General features: G+C 39.9%; 1 protein-coding gene and 2 long non-coding RNA genes across 7 annotated transcripts in view; 1 reads left to right on the forward strand and 2 right to left on the reverse strand.

Annotated features, from left to right (window-relative positions):
- The window catches only part of LOC107650590 (uncharacterized), a 67,929-nt gene extending 58,692 nt beyond the window's left edge, over positions 1–9,237 (reverse strand). The window contains exon 1 of the long non-coding RNA XR_001626152.2: positions 8,977–9,237. This is a non-coding gene — a long non-coding RNA (uncharacterized LOC107650590). The remainder of the gene's footprint in view (positions 1–8,976) is intronic.
- ASAP2 (ArfGAP with SH3 domain, ankyrin repeat and PH domain 2) overlaps positions 1–10,789 on the reverse strand; it is a 260,772-nt gene extending 249,983 nt beyond the window's left edge. For all 4 annotated transcript variants that reach the window (XM_056813322.1, XM_056813321.1, XM_007476157.3 and 1 more), the window contains exon 1: positions 10,658–10,789. In XM_056813322.1, coding sequence (XP_056669300.1) covers positions 10,658–10,783 — 126 coding nt within the window. In that variant the 5' untranslated portion in view covers positions 10,784–10,789. The remainder of the gene's footprint in view (positions 1–10,657) is intronic.
- LOC103106401 (uncharacterized) overlaps positions 1–13,312 on the forward strand; it is an 80,832-nt gene extending 67,520 nt beyond the window's left edge. Inside the window, exons 2-5 of one of the 2 annotated variants that reach the window (XR_008915503.1) lie at positions 9,764–9,856; positions 10,055–10,240; positions 10,317–10,398; positions 10,750–13,312. This is a non-coding gene — a long non-coding RNA (uncharacterized LOC103106401). The remainder of the gene's footprint in view (positions 1–9,763; positions 9,857–10,054; positions 10,241–10,316; positions 10,399–10,749) is intronic. The other variant, XR_008915504.1, reaches the window with a different exon arrangement.
- The last annotated feature ends 7,615 nt before the right edge of the window (positions 13,313–20,927 follow it).

Consider the following 20,927-nt stretch of genomic DNA (forward strand, 5'->3'; position numbering starts at 1 on the left):
CAGGAAATGTGGAAAGAACATTGGCTTTGATATCAAATACCCTATGTTAAAATCTTAACTCTGTTATTTGCTACCTCTGTGATATAGGGATAGAGAGTTCACTAGTATAAGAAATTCCCAGATGAGTAAACTACCCCCACTGATTCAGAGTCTTTGTAAAGAGTAGCCTAAAGCACAAAAAAGTGGTGACTTGTGGGTCAGAGGTGGGACTTGAACCATATCTTCCAGATACTGAGGCCAGCTCTATAGCCACTAAGCCCCAAAGCCTCTCATCAGAAGGCACTACAATATAGCAGAAAGTCTGCTTTCTGTTTAAAATCTGAACTATTATTTACTACTTTTGTGACATTGAGAAAATCAGTAAACTTCTTTGCGGCTCAGATTCTTCAATTGTTCAGATGGAGAAAGGAGCTTTTTTCCAGCTCTGAATCTATTTTCCTATGGTCCCATCTGAGTCCCTTCTTTATCTGGTAAAAATTAACTAGATATTCTCTAAGAACTCTTCTAGCTCTAAATCCTAGGATCCTAAAGATAAAAGAATGGCATATGCTCTGTCCTCAAGAAATATACCATCTAAAGACATGTTATTGGACCAAGTCAATATCAACTTGGAAGATGTCTCTCTGAGGGTCCCAGGGATCTTTCCTGGAATTTAATGCTGTTCAACTTTTTAATTACTGATTTGGCTAACATGGACAATATGCCAAATTTTCAATCACATGAAGCTAAAAAGAATATATAATCACTAAAGGATAATGTCATAACTCAAAAAGATTTTGAGAAGTTAGAATAACAGAATAAGATATTTTAATAGGAACAAGAATAAAATTAAACATTTGGATTAGAAACTTACAAAATAAATTTAGAATGAGGGAGGCATGGATAGAAATTGCACATGAAAATAATCTGGGGTTCTACTGAACTGTAAATTCAAAATGAAATCAGACAGTGACAAAAATAGCTAAAAAATCCAATGAAATCTAATGGGATGCATTATAAGAAGCAATGTCTAAACAAAGAAGGTAATCATCCCTGTGATCTGTCCTATGAAAACGTTTGAGAAACCATGTTCGGCTCTAAGCAACATAATTTAGGAAAGACACTGACAAACTAGAGTTTGTCTTGAGCAACTAGAATGATAAGAGAATGAAAAACTATACCATAAAAGAAAGCATCTGTTGAAGGAACTAAGGATGTTTACTTAGGGAAGACTTTTACACAAAAGCTTTCTTCCCCTCTCTATCTGAAGGACTGTCATGTGAAGAGGGATTACACTTGATCTACTTTGTCTCAGAGGGCCCAATTAGGGTCAATAAGTAAAAGCTTTGAAAAGGCAGATGCAAGCTTGATGCAAGGAAATAAGACTTGCCCAAAAGCAGAATGGGATGCCTTGAGAATAAGATGTTTTTCTTCACCAGAAGTCTGTAAGGGAAGCTTGGAGAGACCTTTGATCACTAGCTGGAGATTCTTCCAAAAAGATTCTCATGATCAAAAAATGGGGGAAAGAACCTACTTGTACAAAAATATTTATAGCTGCTCTTTTTGTGGTGGCAAAGAATTGGAAATTAAAGGGATGTCCCTCAATTGGGGAATGGCTGAACAAATTGTGATATATGACAGTGACAGAATACTATTGTGCAGTAAGGAATGAGGAACAGGATGAACTCAGGAAGAGCTAGAAAAACATACATGAACTGATGCAGAATTAAATAAGGAGAACCAGGAAAATACTGTACACAGTAACAGCAATATTCTGGAATGATAAATTGTGATAGACTTCACATTCTTGGCAATACAATGATCCAGGACAATTCTGAGGGACTTATGACAAAGAATACTCACCTCCAGAAAAAAGAACTGTTGGCATCATAATGTAGATGAAAACATGATTTTTTAGGTGTTTGTTTGGGTTTATGTTTTGGTGTTTTGGTTTTAAAATATTACTTACAAAAATGAACAATATGGAAAAGTGTATAGTGTGAGGGAGACAATGGAATAACTAACACACACTGATTATGCCCATGTGCCAGGCACTATAAATAAAAAATACCAAATTGATAGTCTCTTCTCTCAAGGAACCAGTATTCTACTGAAGTAAATGCCATAATCATAGATAAATAAGGAGACTATAAACAAAGAAAAATGCTCAATAGGATGGGAAAAAAACTAAAGTTTTGGAATCTTGTAGGAGTTGACATCAAGCTGATGAGCTGAACCCAAATGGGAAGCAGGAGTTCAAAGAGGCAGATGGTTATACATACTTTATTGGGGGGGGGGAAGGCAAAGAAAGTCTATACAAAGACAGATAGTGGAAGATGGAATGTCAAGTTGGTCAGTTCTGCAGGAGGACAGTGTATGTGAGAAAGGATAATAACATTTCATCAGCCTAGAGAGATAAGTAAGAACTATATTATAAGTTTAATTTTAATTTATCAAATGAAGGAATTTGAGTTCAACTAAAAAGAAATGGTTAAGTGTGCAAATAGAAAATCTGATACACCTGAACTACATTTACCCAGAATCCTTTTAAGTTACATCCTGATGTTTTGAGTTTGTGCTTTGGTAAAGCACAGCAGGTGTGGGTCTTTAGACTTGTCCTCTGCTCACTTGGCTGAATTAAGCCCTTTCTCTCTCATTTTTTGTTGGTTATTAGATCCTACATATTTAAAATACTTGGTTTTTATTCATTATTACTCTCACAGAAGCCATTAACCTTCTTGACCAGAAGAGTAACATCATCTTAGCTATGGTTTAGGAATATCATTGCAGCCACTGTGTAGACAGATAAGGACACCACTGGTTCAGAGGGAAAGTGATGAGCACTGGGACTAGAATCATTGCCCTGTTACAATAGCTATAAGAATTGTTGAGAACATAGCATCAAGGGGATTTGCCAACCTGGCAGGGGGTGGAATGGGAGTAAAAAATAGAAGGGTAACTGTTGGGCTATGAACTTAGGTGAGTTAAAAAATGGTAGTGTTCTTGACAAAAATAGGTAAATTAGGAAAGGGATGAGTTAAAAGATAAAGATGAGTTCTGTTCAGGGGTACATGGAATTTGAGATGCTGAAAAAACTTATTGGTAGAACTGTCAAGCAGCTAGAAGAATAGGACTGGAGCTCAAGAGTGATGAGGGCTGTAGATATGGGAGACAACTGAAAAGAAATGCAGCTTGAACAATGGAAACTGATGAAGTCATCATGAGAGAGTATATGTATAAAGAGAACGGATCCCAGGACAGACTCCTAGAGATATACCCACACATGGAAATGGGGATATGGATGATGAATGAGCAAAGAATACAAAGAAATAAAGGTCAGGCAAAAATTGATGAAAAATGTCCAGAGGAATAGAACTTTTATTTAAAAGGGTCAGGGAAAACTTCATGGAGAAAATGGCAGTTGGCAGCTGAAAGATGGAAAGGAGAGCCTAGCATAAACTTAACTTCAAGCAAAGAAGATATTATGAAAGAGGGCATAATAAAGGAGGAATAGACCCAAACATCAATGGAAGATAAAAAGTAATTAAGTTTGCCTAGAATAGAAAAGGAATGGTACTAAGATAAAATTATACAGATTGGATGCCAGACTGAAGAGAGCCTTGAATAAAAGGAACAGAAGAGTTCAAATTTTATTTCATAAGCAAAGAGGAGCCACTGATGGTTTCTGAGTAGAGGAATGATATGATCACAGCAGTGAACTAGGAAGATTACTCAGGAATTGGTGTGGTAAATAGAGTAGAGTTTCAAAGTAGGGTCTATTTAGTGTTTTTGGATGTACGTGACATTTTTTAAGCAGTTCAAATGGTCAGTTTTAAGAGTCACACTCTGCCCTACTAAGCATGTGTATGTGGTTCCCACTAAAATATATAGGAGATGAACCAAACCCCAAGGACAATTTAGCCCTTGGGAGTTTAGGAACCGCAGCTGCTGGTTCCTTCCCTACAGTTATAACCCTCTGTTTATGTGAGCAACATGATTTCCAGGGCAACCAAGGGCAACATATTAGAGAATTATGGCTCTGGAAGGAAGTGGATTAAATTTTAATACTTGAGAGTCATCATTATTTTTATAAAAAGCTACATATCTAGGAATAAAATATCCTTAAGGCAGAGTAAACTAGAAATTATTTTAAGCGAAACATTAATTTTTCAAAATATTTCAATTACCTATATGTTAAAGATTTCCTTATCACTTTAAAAAGGAAAAAAACCTCTCACTAATATTTAAAAGTGACTGAAACAGAAGAAATGAGAATTCTACAAATGATTACTCATGATATGACATAATATACCAAAAAAGTTAACTATTTAACTCTACAATCTGCTTATTTCTACTATTCTAAAAAAGCATGTTGTTGATAACTAATTTTTCATCAGTCTCTCCTCAGCTCCTTAAAATCATACAGAGAATGTTCCACCCAGGAAGAGATGTTTCAAGCCAAATGAAATCTGAAGAATGTGTATGTGTGTGTGTGTGTGTGTGTGTGTGTGTGTGTGTGTGTGTGTGTTTATTGACTACCTAGATCTCTCCAGCAATAGTAATGAGATGGTTAAAACAGATCAGTCTTCAGGCCAGTAAATTTTCAGTAGCTATATGCAAGTATGAATCATCAACTATACCTATCTAGATCTCTTTTAAATTTTTTATTTGCAAACTGTGAAGTAATTATATATTATCTGGTTGGGTTTATTTATTTATTTTTTAGATCTACAGTCCCTGGAGCACACATAGCCTTCTAGTGCCAAGCAATTGCATCAGGAGCTTAATGAATTCAGTGTTCTTCAGGGTACAGATTCAAAAACAGAAATGGCACACTTTCAGCTCTAATATGATTTGAGCTTCTAGAACCTGTACTAGAAATAAATGACTCACAAAAATTAATCTGTTTTTAACAAGATTACTGATTTTGTGAGTCATTTCTTTAAATATTGAACCAAGAGCGGAGAGGCACTATTTAAATAAGACTTGATTCCTACTGAAAGACTAACTGAACATGATAACGCACTTGCCCTTTTCCCAACATAAAAACTTATTCAATTTGTAACAGGCAGAAAGGTGTGCCTCTTTTTGCAAAAGATGCACTCAAAGAAAATTATACAATCATAGATTGTAAAAGGAACTTTTGAGGTCTAGACAAAGCCGCTCTTTTTACAGAGGAGAAAATTCACATCTAATAAGATTGAAGACTTGCACAATGTCATATACATAGTGGCAGATTAGAACTGAGGTCCTATGACTACAAACTTAGCAATCCCATCACTACACCATAGTTTGTGAATCAGATTTTTACATGTGACCATATTTTAGATGAACTCAAGAAAGATATTTTCTAGGCAAATGACATTTCTTAAATAACTTTGCCTTTATATATGCTTCATGGTTTAAAAAAATGATTTGGATATGCTATTTAATCCTCACAACAACCTTGGAAGCAACGTTCCTGTTTTACCAATGAGGAAATAGAGCTTCAGAGAGGGCAGGTGACTTGCCCATAGTCACACAATTAGTAAGTAAAAGAACAAGGACTCGAACTTAGTTTAGTAAGAAACTAGCCATTTGGGGTAGCTAGGTAACACAATGAATAGAATTCTGGGCCTGGAGTTGGGAGGATCTAGGTTTAAATCTAATTTTAGACACTTACTGTGACCTTGGGCAAGTTGCTTAACCCCAATTGTCCAGCTCTTGCCACTCTTCTGTCTTAGAATTCATATGAACTCAGACAGTAAAGATTATTTGAAAAAAAGAAAAAAAGGAACTAGGCATGTTAAGGAAATCTATAATGAGGGTCCTTTTGCAATTGTGTTTTGTAAATTCAGACCTTCACATATGAAAGAGCTAAGACTGATTAAGTTTTGGAAGGAGGGCTCCCCCCACCTTTGTACCAATAGGCATAAGCAATTATTATGTTTATCTGACACAAAGCAAAAAATCTAGAGCAAGTCTTTAGTTTAATAATTTTTTGTTAAAATCCTGTAGCTTTGTAATCAGCTGATTGCTGAGATTAGAGGTAATCTCCTACCCATGGCTCTAAGAGAGCCCTGGATTTTAAGATGTTTTAACTGCTGAACCAAAATTAATCAGACATGCCAAATTTAATGGCAGTGATTATTACTTCACTGACTTTCCAAAGTCTACCAGTTATGAGGGAGGAGGGAGGAGAAAGGAAGAGTTATAGATTTAAAAATACATTTTACAAAAGCTTGAGGAAAGGGAAATGATCAATCGCTAAACATTTATTAGGTGCTTACTATGTGCCAAGCACTGTGTTAAGAGTTGGGTTACAGAAAGAGGCCAAAGACAGTTCCTGTCCTTATGGTGTTTACAATCTAAAGGTGGAGATAACAAGCAAACAAATACATACAACAAAAGCTATGTTGTATATACAAATAAGAAAATATAGTGTTTTGAAAGATACTAAAATTAAGAGGGATTGATGAAGGTTTCCAGTAAGGTTTAGTTGGGACTTAAAGGAAGCCAGGGAGGTCAGTAGGTGGAGCCAGAGGAAGGAAAAGCATTCCAGTTCTGTGGGGTGGCCAGAGAATGGAACAACTAAAGGGTCAGTGTCACTGGCTGGAGGGGTAGGTGACAAAGAGTAAGGTGTAAGAAAACTGAAAAGTTAGAGGGGACTAGGTTATGAAGAGCTTTGAATGCCAAACAGATCATTTTACATTTGATCCTGGAAGCAACAGGGAGCCCCTGAAGTTTGTTTCTTGTACAGGAAGGTGACATGATTGAACCTGTGCTTTAAGAAAATTACTTTAGTAACTGACTAGATGATAGATTGCAGTGGGGAGAGACTTAAGGCAGGCATCAGCACTAGCAGGTTATTACAATAGTCCAGGTGTGAGGTAATAAGGGCCTGTAATAGAGTGGTAGCAGTGTCAGAAGAGAGAAGGGAACATATTTGAGATATGCTATGTTGCAAAGGTGAAATGGGCAGTCCTTGGCAACTGATAGGATATAGGAAGTGAGAAATGGTGAGTCCAGGATGACTCCTAGGCTGGGAGTCTAAGCAACTGGAAGATGGTGTTGCCCTCTATAGCAATAGGGAAGGTAGGAAAGAGAGAAAGGTTTAGGGGGAAAGATGGTAGTAGTCTGATACAATGGAAGGAACCCCAGATCTTTCACAGGGCCTTGGTTCAAATCTCAGCTAACACTTATTACCTATTTAACTTTGAACAACTCAACATCTCTGAGGCACAGTTTCCTTATTTGGTGAATGAGAAAAGTTTTGAGTAGATAGCTTCAGAGATCCTAGGATCTTTTGAAGGAGAGGCATCAATGTATAGGGGACTGAAGGCTGGTCTTGGAGTCCAGAGAACCTGGGTTCAAAGCCTACTTCTGACATACCATCTTCTTTGGGGAAGTCACTTAACCTCCCAATGATGACACAATTCTCTCTAATAGTAAAAATTAAAAGTAAAAGGAGGGACAGCTAGGTGGCTCAGTGGATAGAGCCAGGCCTGGAGACAGGAGGTCCTGGTTTCAAATCTGGCCTCAGATACTTGCTAGCTTTTTTATAGGCAAGTTGCTAAATTTCAATTGCCTAGGCCTTCCTATAATTCTAAGACAGAAGATATGGGTTAAATAAAAGTAAAGGAAATTACCACACTAAATTCATATGTTGATGAACATTTTAAGTTTGGACAAATGAACATTCCCTAGTGGAGGCTTTGATACTAGTTGACCATATGATTTTGAAAGAAGTTTCTTGATTCATCTGGGCCTCAGTTTCCTAATCTATAAAATAATTGGAGTAGAGAGAAGAATGGGTCTGAACTAGACTAACTTTGAGGTTCTGATGACCTTGTAAAGTCAAATATGCAGTTCTATACAAAAAGTTCATTTAAATATGCTTCCTTTTAGAATATAGTATCTTTCATGGATTTTGTTTTTTATTTAAATAGGCAAAAATTACCTCAGTTTAGAAAAAACAAAAATGTTCCTTCCACTCAATTTAGGTAAATCATTGCTGGATTTCTTCACTTAGTCACTAGCTATAGATGATTTGCCCAAAAAACTGGAAACATTAATAAGGGTACTTAAGGACTACTAACATTTCTAAAATACATGCAAACCTAAATAATAAAGTTATAGCAACATACCAATAAAGAGTTTCCAAGACATGGCTTCAATATTCCTATCCAGGATGTTCCCCTCAAAAAAACTCTTAGTACAGTTTTACGTTTTAATCATTTTAAATTGCAGTAAGACTTCTAGGACACCTTGGATAGAAATATTGAATGATCTTTTAAAATCAAATATATAGTACTATACAAAAAGTTCACCTAAATATGCTTTCTAAAAGAATGCCAAATGCCTTTGGTGGTTTTTGTTTTTTATTTAAACAGGCCCAAATTGCCTCAGTTTAAACAAAGAAAAATGCCCCACTCCATTTAAGTAAATTATTATTGGGCATCTTCACTTAGTCACCAGCTACAGATAGTTTACCCAAGAAGGAAGGGAAATTAATGAGGATACTTAAGGCCCATTTGACAACTACTATTACCCAACTAAATTTTACTAAAATATCTATAAGCCCAAGCATTAAAGCTATAGCAATATGCCAAGAAATAGAGTTTCTAAGCTGATTTAATATTTTTAAACAGGGGGTCTCAAAAGTTTTAGTGTAGTTTTAACAAATAAATTCCACTTATTGCTATGTTGGTCTAGCTTTAGTGTTTGAGTTTGCAGGCATCCCTCCTGCACTAAGATTTTTGGGACATCTTGTAGGGTAAGCTGGTTGAGTAAATAAACAAAAAAGGCAAAAGTAGCTACTATTCTTAGTTATCATCTAATCTTAACCAGTTACAATCTAACCCTTGACCAGTTTGCATCAGCCAGGTCTAAAACTTTCTTCACTTTTTATGTTTTGTTATTAGGTCAGGAACTTCATATCTCCCTCTTCAAAGCTCTTTAAGGACAATTAACCATAACATCACATCTCTAACTTGACAGCATTCATTTTGTACTTACTCAGTGAAAAGACAGTATAGCCTCTGGGGGATTCTTGGTAGGTAAAATACATTTTACTGGTGACTGAAGATGCAAAAAGTTATTACAGATCACTGGCTCTAGAATCAAAGGATCAGTACCATTAATTCAACTTAACTTCCTGGGTGACCTTGGCAAGTCCTTTCCAAACCCCCCCCCCCCTTTCAAAGTGTTTACTTCACTCACCTGCAGAATGAGATGGTTAATCTAGCTGATGATCTCAAGTCTTTTTACAGCTCTCAGTCTCTGACTCTAAATGTTGTATCTGAGAATATATTTCCTTAAAGTACTGCCCTGTACACACACATACACATATACACACACAATCTTATAATGTACATAAAGGTAAATAATTATCTAATAGTGCATCTACATTTTCTGAGACAAGTAGTGTTTATGCCCTCCTCTAAAAAACGGATAGTCAGACAACTAGCATTTATTAAGCACCTTCTACCATCTGCCAGCCAGCGCTGGGAATATAAAAAAAGATAACCAATAGTCCATGATCTTAAGGAGCCCACGGTCTAATACTAATCTCCTGAGTTTACAATCAAGGCTCACTCAATCCCTGTCTAACCAGATCTATAAAAGCCAAGGAAAGTTCAGGAGTCATGGGGGAGGGGATTCACAGCCCTGAAAGTAGATGACAAACCCAAACTGGGTCCTCCAGAATAAGGCTGTTAACTCTTGATGGTACCCACGTAAACAAATGACAAACTAAAGGCAGGTTATAAAAGGAAGTTAGGAAATCGTTCCTTTTTTCTAAAAGGTGGCACTGGAAAAACCAAAGCTTCCGGACAGAGAAGCTCCAGACAAGTCTCGAAAATCAAGAAGGTGGAAAAGCAGCTGCTCAGGAAGACAGGTTCCTTACAGCCCAACATCAATTTCATTGGGGAGGGGGAGGGGAAGTTGGGTTGGTCCAAGGGGCAACAAAGCAAAGGGTTGTGAGGAGTGGGATTTTTAAAAAAAAATTTTTTTAAGACCAAAAGGCCAACAATCAATAACAGATTTCCCAAGACCAACCTACAGTGGGAACAAAGAGCTTCTCTGTTTCCTACAGGATTAACCCTGCTGCTTCTGGATTAGGAAGAGAAAGAAACTTTTCCCTCAGATGAAGAGGGGGCAAGGGAGTATAGGGGAGGCAGTTCTAGTATAGCTCTGGGAGTCCAAAGATCTTTAGCGCTGGAAGGGGGCTCAAAGACCATCTAATCTACATCGTCTTACAGAAGAGGAAACTAAGGGTGAGGTAAAAAAAAAAAGGGGGGGGGGATGAGGAGATAGAGTCCTAGACCAAATAGCGGCAAATCAGGATTCGAATACAGTTCTCCAGATCCAGGACTCTCTCGGTCGCTGGAAGAGAGCGCGGGAAGGTGATTCACGGAGGAAAGCCGAGCTCAAGGGCGAGTAAGGCGAGGCAAGATTCACTGATGGTGGGAAGCAGGGGAGGGAGAGGGGGCTGCGGGCCGTGGTCCCCCGAGCGCATCCAAGCCGCGCCAATGGAGCCCGCGGGAGGGAGGTAAGGAGACAGGGGAAGAGGAGGAAGACGGCTCCCCAGGGGCTTCCGCACCGCCGCCGCCGCCGCCGCCCAGGTCGGCCCGAGGTCGTGCCGCAGGCATCCCCAAGGGTGGACCCCGGCCCACTCTGGGGGAGCTAGACGCCTTACCTCCTCGATGGCCGCCACCGTGTTCCGGCACTGGGTGGTGCGGGTGGTGAAGCTGGAGGCGGTGGGAGCTTTGTAATCCTCATGGGTTTCAGCCACGAATTCCGACACGGAGATCTGGTCCGGCATCGCCTCGGCCGGGACTCGAGCAGGGGGCACAGGCTGGGGTGAGCCGCCTCCACTGGCGACCCCTGAAGGAGGATGGAAAGGAAGAGCCCAGCCGACCGCGACCTCGGGGACCCGGCCGCCGCCCCCTGCAGCCGCCCGAGCCTGCGGTTTCCCTCGCCCCAGCGACGCCCGGACAAAGGGAAACCCCAGCGCCGGCCGCCGCGGAGCCCGCCCTGCCCGGAGAGGGCCCGGGGCTGCTAGCCCGAGAGAGCGGGCTCAAAGCAACTCGTCCTCACTTCCAGCTTAGCCCCGGAGCCTCGGGAAGCTGCAGCCCTGGAAGCGCCTCGGCGACTCTCGCCTCCTCCCTCGTGTACGCTTTGGGGCCGTGGTTGTCGCCGCCGCCACCTCTCTGGCTCCCCTAGCCAGCAGCACTTCCCTCCTACCCGCTCGTCTTTTTTTTTCTTCTTTTTCTGAATGAGACCCCGAAGCAGGCGCATAGAGCCAGAGCGGGAACTACCCGCCACCCAGACTCGAGCACCTACTCCACCGCGGAGGAGGAGGATGGAGGTGGGAGGGGCCGGAGTTCGAGGGCCGGAGGCAGGGCTGGGGAGGGGCGGGGACGGCAGCTCCGAAGAGAACTGCCAATCACCGACCTCTCCGAGCCGCTGGAAATCTAATCCACCTGGAAAAAAAAAATAGGGATGGGAGGGGGAACTCAGGGTGGGCACGATGGAGGCGTCCAGACTCGATCCCCGAGCCCCAGCATAGTCTATGGATACTTTCGGTGTTCTACTCCTTCCCCCACCCCCACCCCAGCAGTGCAAATCCTAGAGCACAGTCAGAGCGTTTGGGGCCGGGCTTTCAGGCTGTATCTGAGGGTTAGTACTCCGCCCCTTGCCCCGCCAGCTGTGCCTAAGCGTTCAATGCTCCTCCCCTCCCCCTCGTTGTTTGAGTGTCCCGGGTCCCCCTCCCCGAGAGCGTGCGGCCCTTCGGACTCTTCCCCGCCCCCTACTCCCACCCCTAAGCTGGGTCTGAGAGTTCGGGAAGCTTTCCTTCCCCCATCCCCAAGTGGTGGCCGCGATCTCCAGGGAACTTCGATTCCCTCTCCAGTGAGTTACCGTCTCCTCCCTTCTCCAAGGTCTAAGTACATTTCTAAGTCTCTTCCCTGGTGCTCTAAAGTATGGGAGGGGTGTGTATGTTTCTGTTTTACGTGCACATGCGTTAACAAACCCTAGAGTCCAAGCCAGAGTCCACCCCTATTTCACCCTAACCCCACCCCTTTGGAGGAACCTCGCTTATGCCTGTGTTCTCCCATCACAAAGAGGACAAATCCCTTTGCCTTAGATTAATAGTTTGAAGATTGAGTCCCCTGAATGAGAATGAGCTACTCCCACTCAGTACAGCATCCAAACGTCTCTCCGATTCTTTTCCTCCTACCCTTCCTCATTGTCCAAAATTCACCTTGTCCTTAGAGGTAGAGGGATCCTAGTTCTGGTGCCTCACGTCCCAGTAGTATGCACTAAATCCCGAGCTATTCTCAAAATGGTGCCTGTTGCTAGTTAGTTGTCTTGAAGTTATGAATGGCCGTTCGGTAATAAGACAGACGAACGATTACGTAAGATGACAGATTTAGAGCAGGAAGGACTTTTGAGGTCATCTAGTCTAATCTCGGCATTTTACAGAAGAAGGTGCATAGAGGTCAAATTGTCCTAGGTCATGAGGTCTCAAGTGTCATGGTCAAGATTCGAACCTATGTCTTCTAACTCCAGAGTCTGAGCTCTTGAAATTGTTTTATGAAATATCATATTTACTTAAGTTTGAATGTGAAATCTCACTCGGAAGACCCTGTAATAAAATACTGCAGTGGGTATTCCAGGAGGAAGTGGAGGAAAGTGGGGGAGGAGTGTTGTGGATGACTGAAGAAGGTGGTTTTTCTCTTCAGGTATGGCAGGGCCATTAAGTAAAGGACCAGAATTCATTTGCAACAGCAGGAAAATTTCATAACAAAACCAGATTAGCAAAAGAAAACAAAATCCAGAAAAAGAGACTTTGTGTGTGTGTGCTTGATAACTTTTGCAGAAATTCCCACCCTTACCAAAAAAAATCCCAAAGCTCTAAAGACATTTCATACTGGAGAAATATATGCCTGGTTTTGTTTTATAACTTACTTCAAAGTCACATCTTTTAAGTTTTTACTAGGCCTGCCGAATGGTTTGTGTTGCTACTAGCAATAAAACCAAAACCATCTTTACAGAAATACTTTTTTGCATCTGAAAAAGGAGGATGTGTGAGAGAGACTAGTAATGTAGTCTGACAGACTTATAAACCTCAGGCAGAGAGGACAGACAACTCCAGCAGCATTCATTAAGTACCCATCCATCTATGTGCTATGTGAGGCAGAGCTCTGGTTGGTAGTGATGACATTATCCTTGCTGACAGTTTATCAGGATTCTTCATTAGCTATAATTTTGGTGTAAAAGTTTTAATGCTGACTTATCCTTACATTTGGCAGCAAACTGTAAACTATAGTAAATGTCTCCCTGTTCCAGACTCCTGTTTTCTCCTTTTATACATATATGCATGTTTTCCTCCAGTTTTTTACAACTCAAGCCCTCTAACATATTATCTTCTAATTCATTTCCTGACACTCCAAATAGACTATCCAATTTTCCATCTCTTGTCTTTTTTTAGTCACAGTGATGGGACCAGATAGGGAGAAGTATTCTATCAAAATCTACTCTCACTTCTGCATCACAGAGCAGAGGTGACCCTAACTGGACAGCTATTCTAGCAGAGTATATATTCTGGTAGGGTCTACTAATTTGGAAAGGCTTGAACAACAGACTAAATCTGTTACTGAGTACCATCCTGGCTAAGTATAGAGAGAGGCTCATGTTTCATGCTTCAGGATGGAGAGGAATTCTTTGTCCATGGCAACTCTTGAAACAAATTTTTTTTTTCATATTCCATGTAACACACTTCTACATCCTTGGTGATAGAGGTAGAATACCAGAAAAAGGGATTATGAAGTTTAAGCAGAATATAGACCATCTAATAATTAGTCTAAATATCAGATCTTTGTCCATTGAACAATATGACATCACAGGAAGAAATGAACCACAATCAATATTAACAGGGCAAGGACGGTCTTTTTCTCTTACTTTGTAACCTCAATGTTTAGTGTAGTGCCTGGCACAGAGCAGACACTTAATAAATGTTAATTGACTGACTGATAAATGAGCCAAAAAGGCAAATGGAAGTTGTAGATAAAAGAGAAGTTTATAGGTTCTTCTATAAGAAAATGTCATGGAATGATTATCTCATCTTGACTAGGATGAGAACAAACAAAAAGACTTCATGCATGTGCCAATGTCTATCTCACAGGATGAAATAGAGATATACTACAACAAATTTAACAATGGCCTCCAAAACAAGTCAATATCTATGTTATGTTAGCTACTTAATTAATTCAGCTCCCCAGAAGGAAGATGAAAAAAAATGCTAGATGTTTAAAGAAGTTTAAGAAACAAAGAGGACAGAAGCCTCATGGCTATCTATCGCTGATAATTTCTTCATAAAAACATTTTGGGAGGCACTAGATATGGTCAGTACTGAACATCAGGAAAAAAAGTCACTGGTTCCTGGTATGAAAATCATAACAATCATTTTTTTAAAAGTGACAATTCTGTCATAGATAGGGAATTCAGCCTGGTGAGCAGGGATGGGGACCAGCCCAGGGCTGACTGGTCCCTGCCCCACTTCCCAGAGATAAAGGGAGGGAAGGGCAGTCACTCCTTCACTGTCTCCATTAGAACCTCAGAGAACCCTGACCTAGCCAGTAACCTGGAGGTAGGCTAAACCCATTGTAACCCCTGAGGCTAGTTTTCCCTCTCTTCTCTGGTAGAACCAAGGACCACTAATTGACTAAGGGAGCCAGGGACCTGGGGTTGGCCCACCATCCTCCCTTCAGCTACCCCTACCTGCTTCTCACGATGTATCCCTCCTTTTATTGATGTATCCCTCCTTTTATTATGACTATATCTACTTCCCTGGAGGTTGTTTCTGGACCACCACCACCTCCCTAACTCCCCATTTACTTTGGCCTTGGCCAAAGGACAAATGGCTCTCCATCTTTATTCCAAGTATGAGAAGCTGTTATGAAATGTGGAGAGTTCGATTCTTCCCCAGGTTTGGAAGTTTATTTATAATAAGAGACAGCTAAGGAAGCATGCAGATGCCTGTGGAATTCTTTTGATGAATGTCTCATGAAGATTTTATGTAAATGCCCAAGAAAATAAAGTGTTCCTGACTATTTAGAAGCAGCAGCAATCTGGGAGGATGAGGAAGGACAATTTCAGGACACAGTAACTCTGGAATAACCAGCAGCAGCAGAAGTAGAAGGAGAAGGAAATCATAATCTGGATCTAAAAGACTCCCAAGACCTCAGTGTGAGCAGATTTTTTGCAATAACTCTTGGAGGCCCCTAGAGAATTGACTATTGTCAACCTAGACACTAGAGGCAGCTAAATGGCTCAGTAGATAGAGTGTTGGACCTGGAGTCAGGAAGACCTAAATTCAAATCTGATCTGACACACTAACTAGCTACACCTTAGGCAAGCCACTTAATTTCTGTTTATCTTAATCTATTGGAGAAGGAAATTATAAACCCCTCCAGTATCTTTTCAAAAAAACACCATGGGCAGTATAGTCCACAGAATCACAGAAGGTCAGACAATACTGAACATCAACAACAAATCTGATCACTATGACCTCCACGATGTCTTCTTTAAAGTAAAAGGTATCTGATTTGTTTCACATCCTCTTTCGTGGCTAAGGACTAGGAACTGACTGCTGGGGATTCTGAAGATGAGAACGGGGTCACATTTAACCAATCTCCTCAGCCCTGTTGAGTACCAAATAGAGACCATGACCTAGGACTTGTTAAGGGTAAAATGAGGGGTTATTGACTGAATATATTATACTAGTGGTTGCCAGGGATTAAAATTCAATCCCAATAAAAAACTCATCAGTTTGAGATTTTTATGGTGGTTTAATTACAATAGGAGGAAGAAATTAAGAAGAAAAGAGAGAAAAGGAATTGAACTGCTCTGGTAAACCAGATAGGAGTTCAGAGGCCTAGGCCAAGGGGCCTTCTCAATCTAGCTTGGCTTCCAGCCACGAGGTCTCCTCTGAGATGAGGGGCCTCCTATGAGGATAGCATTTTAGGAGGTAAAGGAAAAAAGGAATCAGCCTAAACCATTCACCAAGCATACTAAGAACGCTGCCACAAGCTCCCAATGCTGAAAGAGCCCAACGTCTCAAAGAGAGAGCAAAGAGAGAGGAAGTGACACGAAATATATAGACCATTCTTTACATCACTTTCTGCATCTCACATGTACCAATGGTGGCTTAAGCTTGACTTAGGACAACCCAGGAGGTCTGTCAGTTGTTCCTGATTTGTCACGTGCTAGCACATGTCAGTCATAGGCCATCCTCCTCAACACTTAATCCTTAAGTAGGGCTGTACACATTCCTAGTTGCTGGAATTTCTAAAGACTAAGCAGGTCTTAAAACTAAAATTCACAGACTTTCTTCTGTCTGCTGCCCTCACCAGATCACTACCATCCCTGTGATATCTGCTTCATATAGTTTCTACCTTCTCTCTCCCACCCATACTACCTGGCATTGCTAGGGAGTATTAGAGAGGATGACTACCTGCATTCTCAAGGCCAAGTCCCTGGTGACTATGGCTGGGGTGCTGGAGTACAAGGGATATGGTCCTGAATCTTTATCCTAATAGTGTGGTTTGAGCTATTGCTGCTGCCCTCCAGGCTTTTGGAAGACCATTAATGGACAGATGGAGAGACAAACACAGAGGAATACATGAGGCCCTTTCCCTATTCAACCATAGTTAGAACTCCATGGATGGAATTCTTACCATTGAAAGGGAAGACTAGGGCTTTCTGGCAATGTCTGGGATAAGGAGGGCCTCATGTCAGGAATAGGGTCAGGGACACAAATGTTCTGGAAGAGGGAGCTAAGGTTTTCCTGTGATTTGGGGTGAAGATAGGTGGCTAGAGGGAGTTTTTCTTAATTTAAATGATAGTAATTTCCACCTTCTTGCCATAGTATATTCTTAAATAGTGATCAGGCTCATCTATTGAATAGAAGCCACCCAAAAATATCAGTCCCTGGGGTTCTGCCATTGTATTAGGGACATTTTATCCATGGCATGATCATGTGAAGAATAGGACACTCATGGAAACGCAAGTCTGTTGACTTAAAAAAAATTAATAAATCCTTACCTTCTGTCTTAGAATCAATTCTAAGTATAGTATCAGTATCAAGGCAGAAAAGCATAAAGGGCTAGGCAATTGGGGTTAAATGACTTGCTCAGGATCATATAAGTAGGAAGTGTCTGAGGCCAGATTTAAACCCAGGACCTCTCTACTCCAAGCCTGGCTCCCCATCCACTGAATCACTGCCTTGCCAGTAGATTCTTTATGATGATCCAATGATGATTTCATGAATGTGAAACAATAAAATAAAGCCTTCCTCTCAAAAAGGAAAGAAAGATATGTTTTCATATAGTCAGATGATACTAGCTATAACAAAGGTCAAACTCAATATCAAGTTAGAACAGTATAGATAAGATGCCACAATAGTTTCACCAGCACTTATTCAAGAAAGACATTGATACTCTCAAACAGAAACTGAAAAATACATAGACCTCAATCATCAGCATATCCAGCAGAAATTTAACTGCTAAAAAAAATAGCTGCAATAATAAGTAGATCCAAATAGTCCAGAAATACCTCAGCCAGCAGATACTCGAATTCTTAGCCAAGCAGAAAAGACTTGCAAGCCAAGGATACCAGTTTAGAATACAAACATCAAGTGTAGAGAGATGACAGGAATTTTGATGCTGAAAACAACTTTTAAATTTGGACAAAAACATTAATGACTTTACTTTTCTTATATATGAAGTATAAAACAACTAAGATAACATAAATATGTTTCATTTTGGTTTCTGCTAACACCACATAATTATATAATTTCACATTTCAAATCTTTACAAAAACATTGTACTGTTTTTAATTAAAAAAGAAAATGTTTTATTTCTTTTTTAAAAAGTCAAGAGGTTTCCTTCCTTACAATCATATCAAAGGCAGCTTTGTGTTAGCCAGTCATCTTGATTTTTGTCTTGCCCCTGGATCTTGATGACTGGAAGAGAGAGTGAGGCTGCCAACTTTCTGTAACTCTGCCTCACTTAAATCTATTTCATGGAGAAGTCAAAATATCATCCCATGCTTCATTGGTCCTCTTCAAAAACAAAGGACAAGCAACAACAGTTCCTAGAGATACCAATGAAACCAAACTAGTTGCCCTTGAAGAGTTCACATTCTATTTGGTGATGGAGAATACAATATCTATAGTTCAGTAAATTCAAAGTAACTTGAGAAAGGAGAGTTCTAACAGTCATGAGCACAAGGAAAGGCTTCATATAGCAGATGATACCTGAATTTTGAGAGGTAGGAAAGAGAGGCTACATCTATGCTGGTTAAACTCCAGATTTGCTACCCCCAGTTATAATAATAATAATAATAATAATAATAGCGATATAGTCCCTTCTGTATGCCAGGCTCTGAGGTAAGTACTTTATAAATATTATTTCATTTTATCTACCCAACAACAACCCTGGGAATAAGTGCAATTATTTTCCCATTTTCCCGTTAAAGAAACTGAAGCAGAGAACATTTAAAGACTTGCCCAAGATCACACAGCTATTCATTTTCTGGGGACAGATTTTTAACTCTGGTCTTCTTGACTCCAAGCCCAGAGCTCTATCCAATATACGATCTAGCAGCCCCACTAGAAAAATATACATTCAGTGGCTAATAGGGTATTGTTTTCCTCACCAGTACCACCTACTAATTGCCACCAATTGGTAAGTATGCCCAAGAACCCCTGGAGTAGTTTCACCTCCCAAACCAATGCTATCCCAGTGATAGCTTGATCTATCAGTCCAGGAACCTCAACACCCTCCCAAAATGCAGCCTGGCTAGGAAAAACAAGTTCCTGCTACCAAAATCCTTGGGACCATTAAATAGTTTAACTTCAGAAAAGGATATGATTTTATCAATGCAAATGCCAATGAAGAAGAAGCATTACCATCTGGTTTGCTGGGGCACCTTAAAGATATTGTGGCTTTTCCCTCTGACTTGTAGCTGAAATCTGTGTGTCCTCTCCCCCATTAGAAACTGTCTTACTTTTCTATTTGTATCCCTGCTTTGCCCAAAATAAATACTTTATATATAATTCATTCTCCCCTTGCTAAGTTAATAGATTGTAACCAGGTATGGAAACCTTATGTTACAGAGTTTTATTTTTTAAATTCATGTCTATAGGAAGATAGGGAACAATGTTGCAAATTTTATCTGAACAGGTATAAAGACGTAGGCGGAAGTTGAAGTATCCAGAGCCTAAAATAAAATAGCTAATGATCCAGTTTGACTAGAATCTAGAGTTCATGCAAGGGAGAACTATAAAATAGGTCTGGAAAGCTAGGAAACAGAGGAAGTTAAGTGAATTGTCTAGGGTCATATAGCTATTAAGTCTCCAAGGTGATATTCAAAACCAGGTATTCTTGATTTTTAAGTCCAGTGCACTACCTAATTCAGGGCATTGCCAATCATTTCCCTGCTAGAACTCATTATCTTCCTCCTTCTCCCCAAATACATCCCTCATTCAAATTTACCTGTTTCTGTCAAGGGCATTACTATCTTCCTAGTGACTTCCTAGTTCAACCTTTGATTTATTCTTGCCTCTTTCTTCTCTTTCAGTCCTCCTTCCCACATTCAATTAGTTGCCAGATCTTGTCAATTCTGCCCCAACAACTTCTCCATTAGTCAATGAGCATGGTAAGCACTTACTATGTGCAAGTTACTGTGTTCTTAAGCAAGAGAGATATGAAGAAAGACAAAAACATAATGACTACCTTCAAGGAACTCATTCTTTAGGCAGAAACATCATTGTACCCATAAGATCTATGGGCAGCTAGGTGGCAAGGTGTGGCTAGAATTAGGTTCTGGTTTAAAATCTGGCTTCAGATACTTCCTAGCTGTGTGACCCTAGACAAGTCATTAACCCCAATTGCCTAGCCCTTACAACTCTTCTGCTTTGATACTAAAATAATACTTAGTATCAATTTTAAGATAGAAGGTAAGAGTTTTTAAAATATTTATAAAGTATAAATGGGAGGTAATCAAAGATGTTACATGGTCAATCTCCTTGACCAGGTCATCATCGCCCCTTCTAATAATTATCTAATTTTTTACTTTGCTTCCAGTCTCTCCCTTCTCTACAGGGCTGCTGAAATAATCTTCCTAAGGCACAAATATGACCACATTATTCCTCTCCTGAAAAACTCAGAAAAACAGAAAAAACAGAAAAAATCAGTTAAAGAACTGATAAATAGAAACAAGTAAGACTTAGTTATATATATAAATATATACATATACTTATATATATGCGCACGCGCACGCACACACACACACACACACACACACATATATATATATAAATATATATATATATATTTGTCAAAAGATGCCTTCTCTAGTATTTGAAGGGGAAGGAGGGAGAGAATTTTAATGTAACAAACAAGTAAATAAAAACAACAAAAATCCTTTTTTAAAAAAGAGGGGGGCATGAATTGTGAAAAGACAGAAAACAAATATTAAAAATTATAATGTAAATAATTGGCATGTAACCTGGGGGAAAATTTAAAACCTTTAGGAATTCCTCATATCCTAAAGCATAAAATATAAACTCATTAGCATTTAAAAATGACTCTCCACAAATTGTACTGGCCAGAATATATATGTACCTACTACCTACCAGGCCAATAGAAGTTCCTGAGCATAGAAAAGTAAACAAAATAGCCCCTATTTTTGTGGAGCTGACTTTAATAATAGGGGAGAAGTGAGGCATTATGTGTAGCAAAGTGAATTCAAAGTCCTTTGAGAAAGGAGAAAGGACTAACTAACCACTGGGAGTAAGAGAACTGTATATAGAGAAGTGGCACCCAGAGATTGGTCTGGGAAGTTGGAGGGATGGTGAATGGAGTGAGTCATAAGGAAATGGAATGATACCTCCTTTTCAG

This window comes from Monodelphis domestica, chromosome 1, assembly GCF_027887165.1.
Source record: "Monodelphis domestica isolate mMonDom1 chromosome 1, mMonDom1.pri, whole genome shotgun sequence".
NCBI lineage: Eukaryota > Metazoa > Chordata > Mammalia > Didelphimorphia > Didelphidae > Monodelphis > Monodelphis domestica.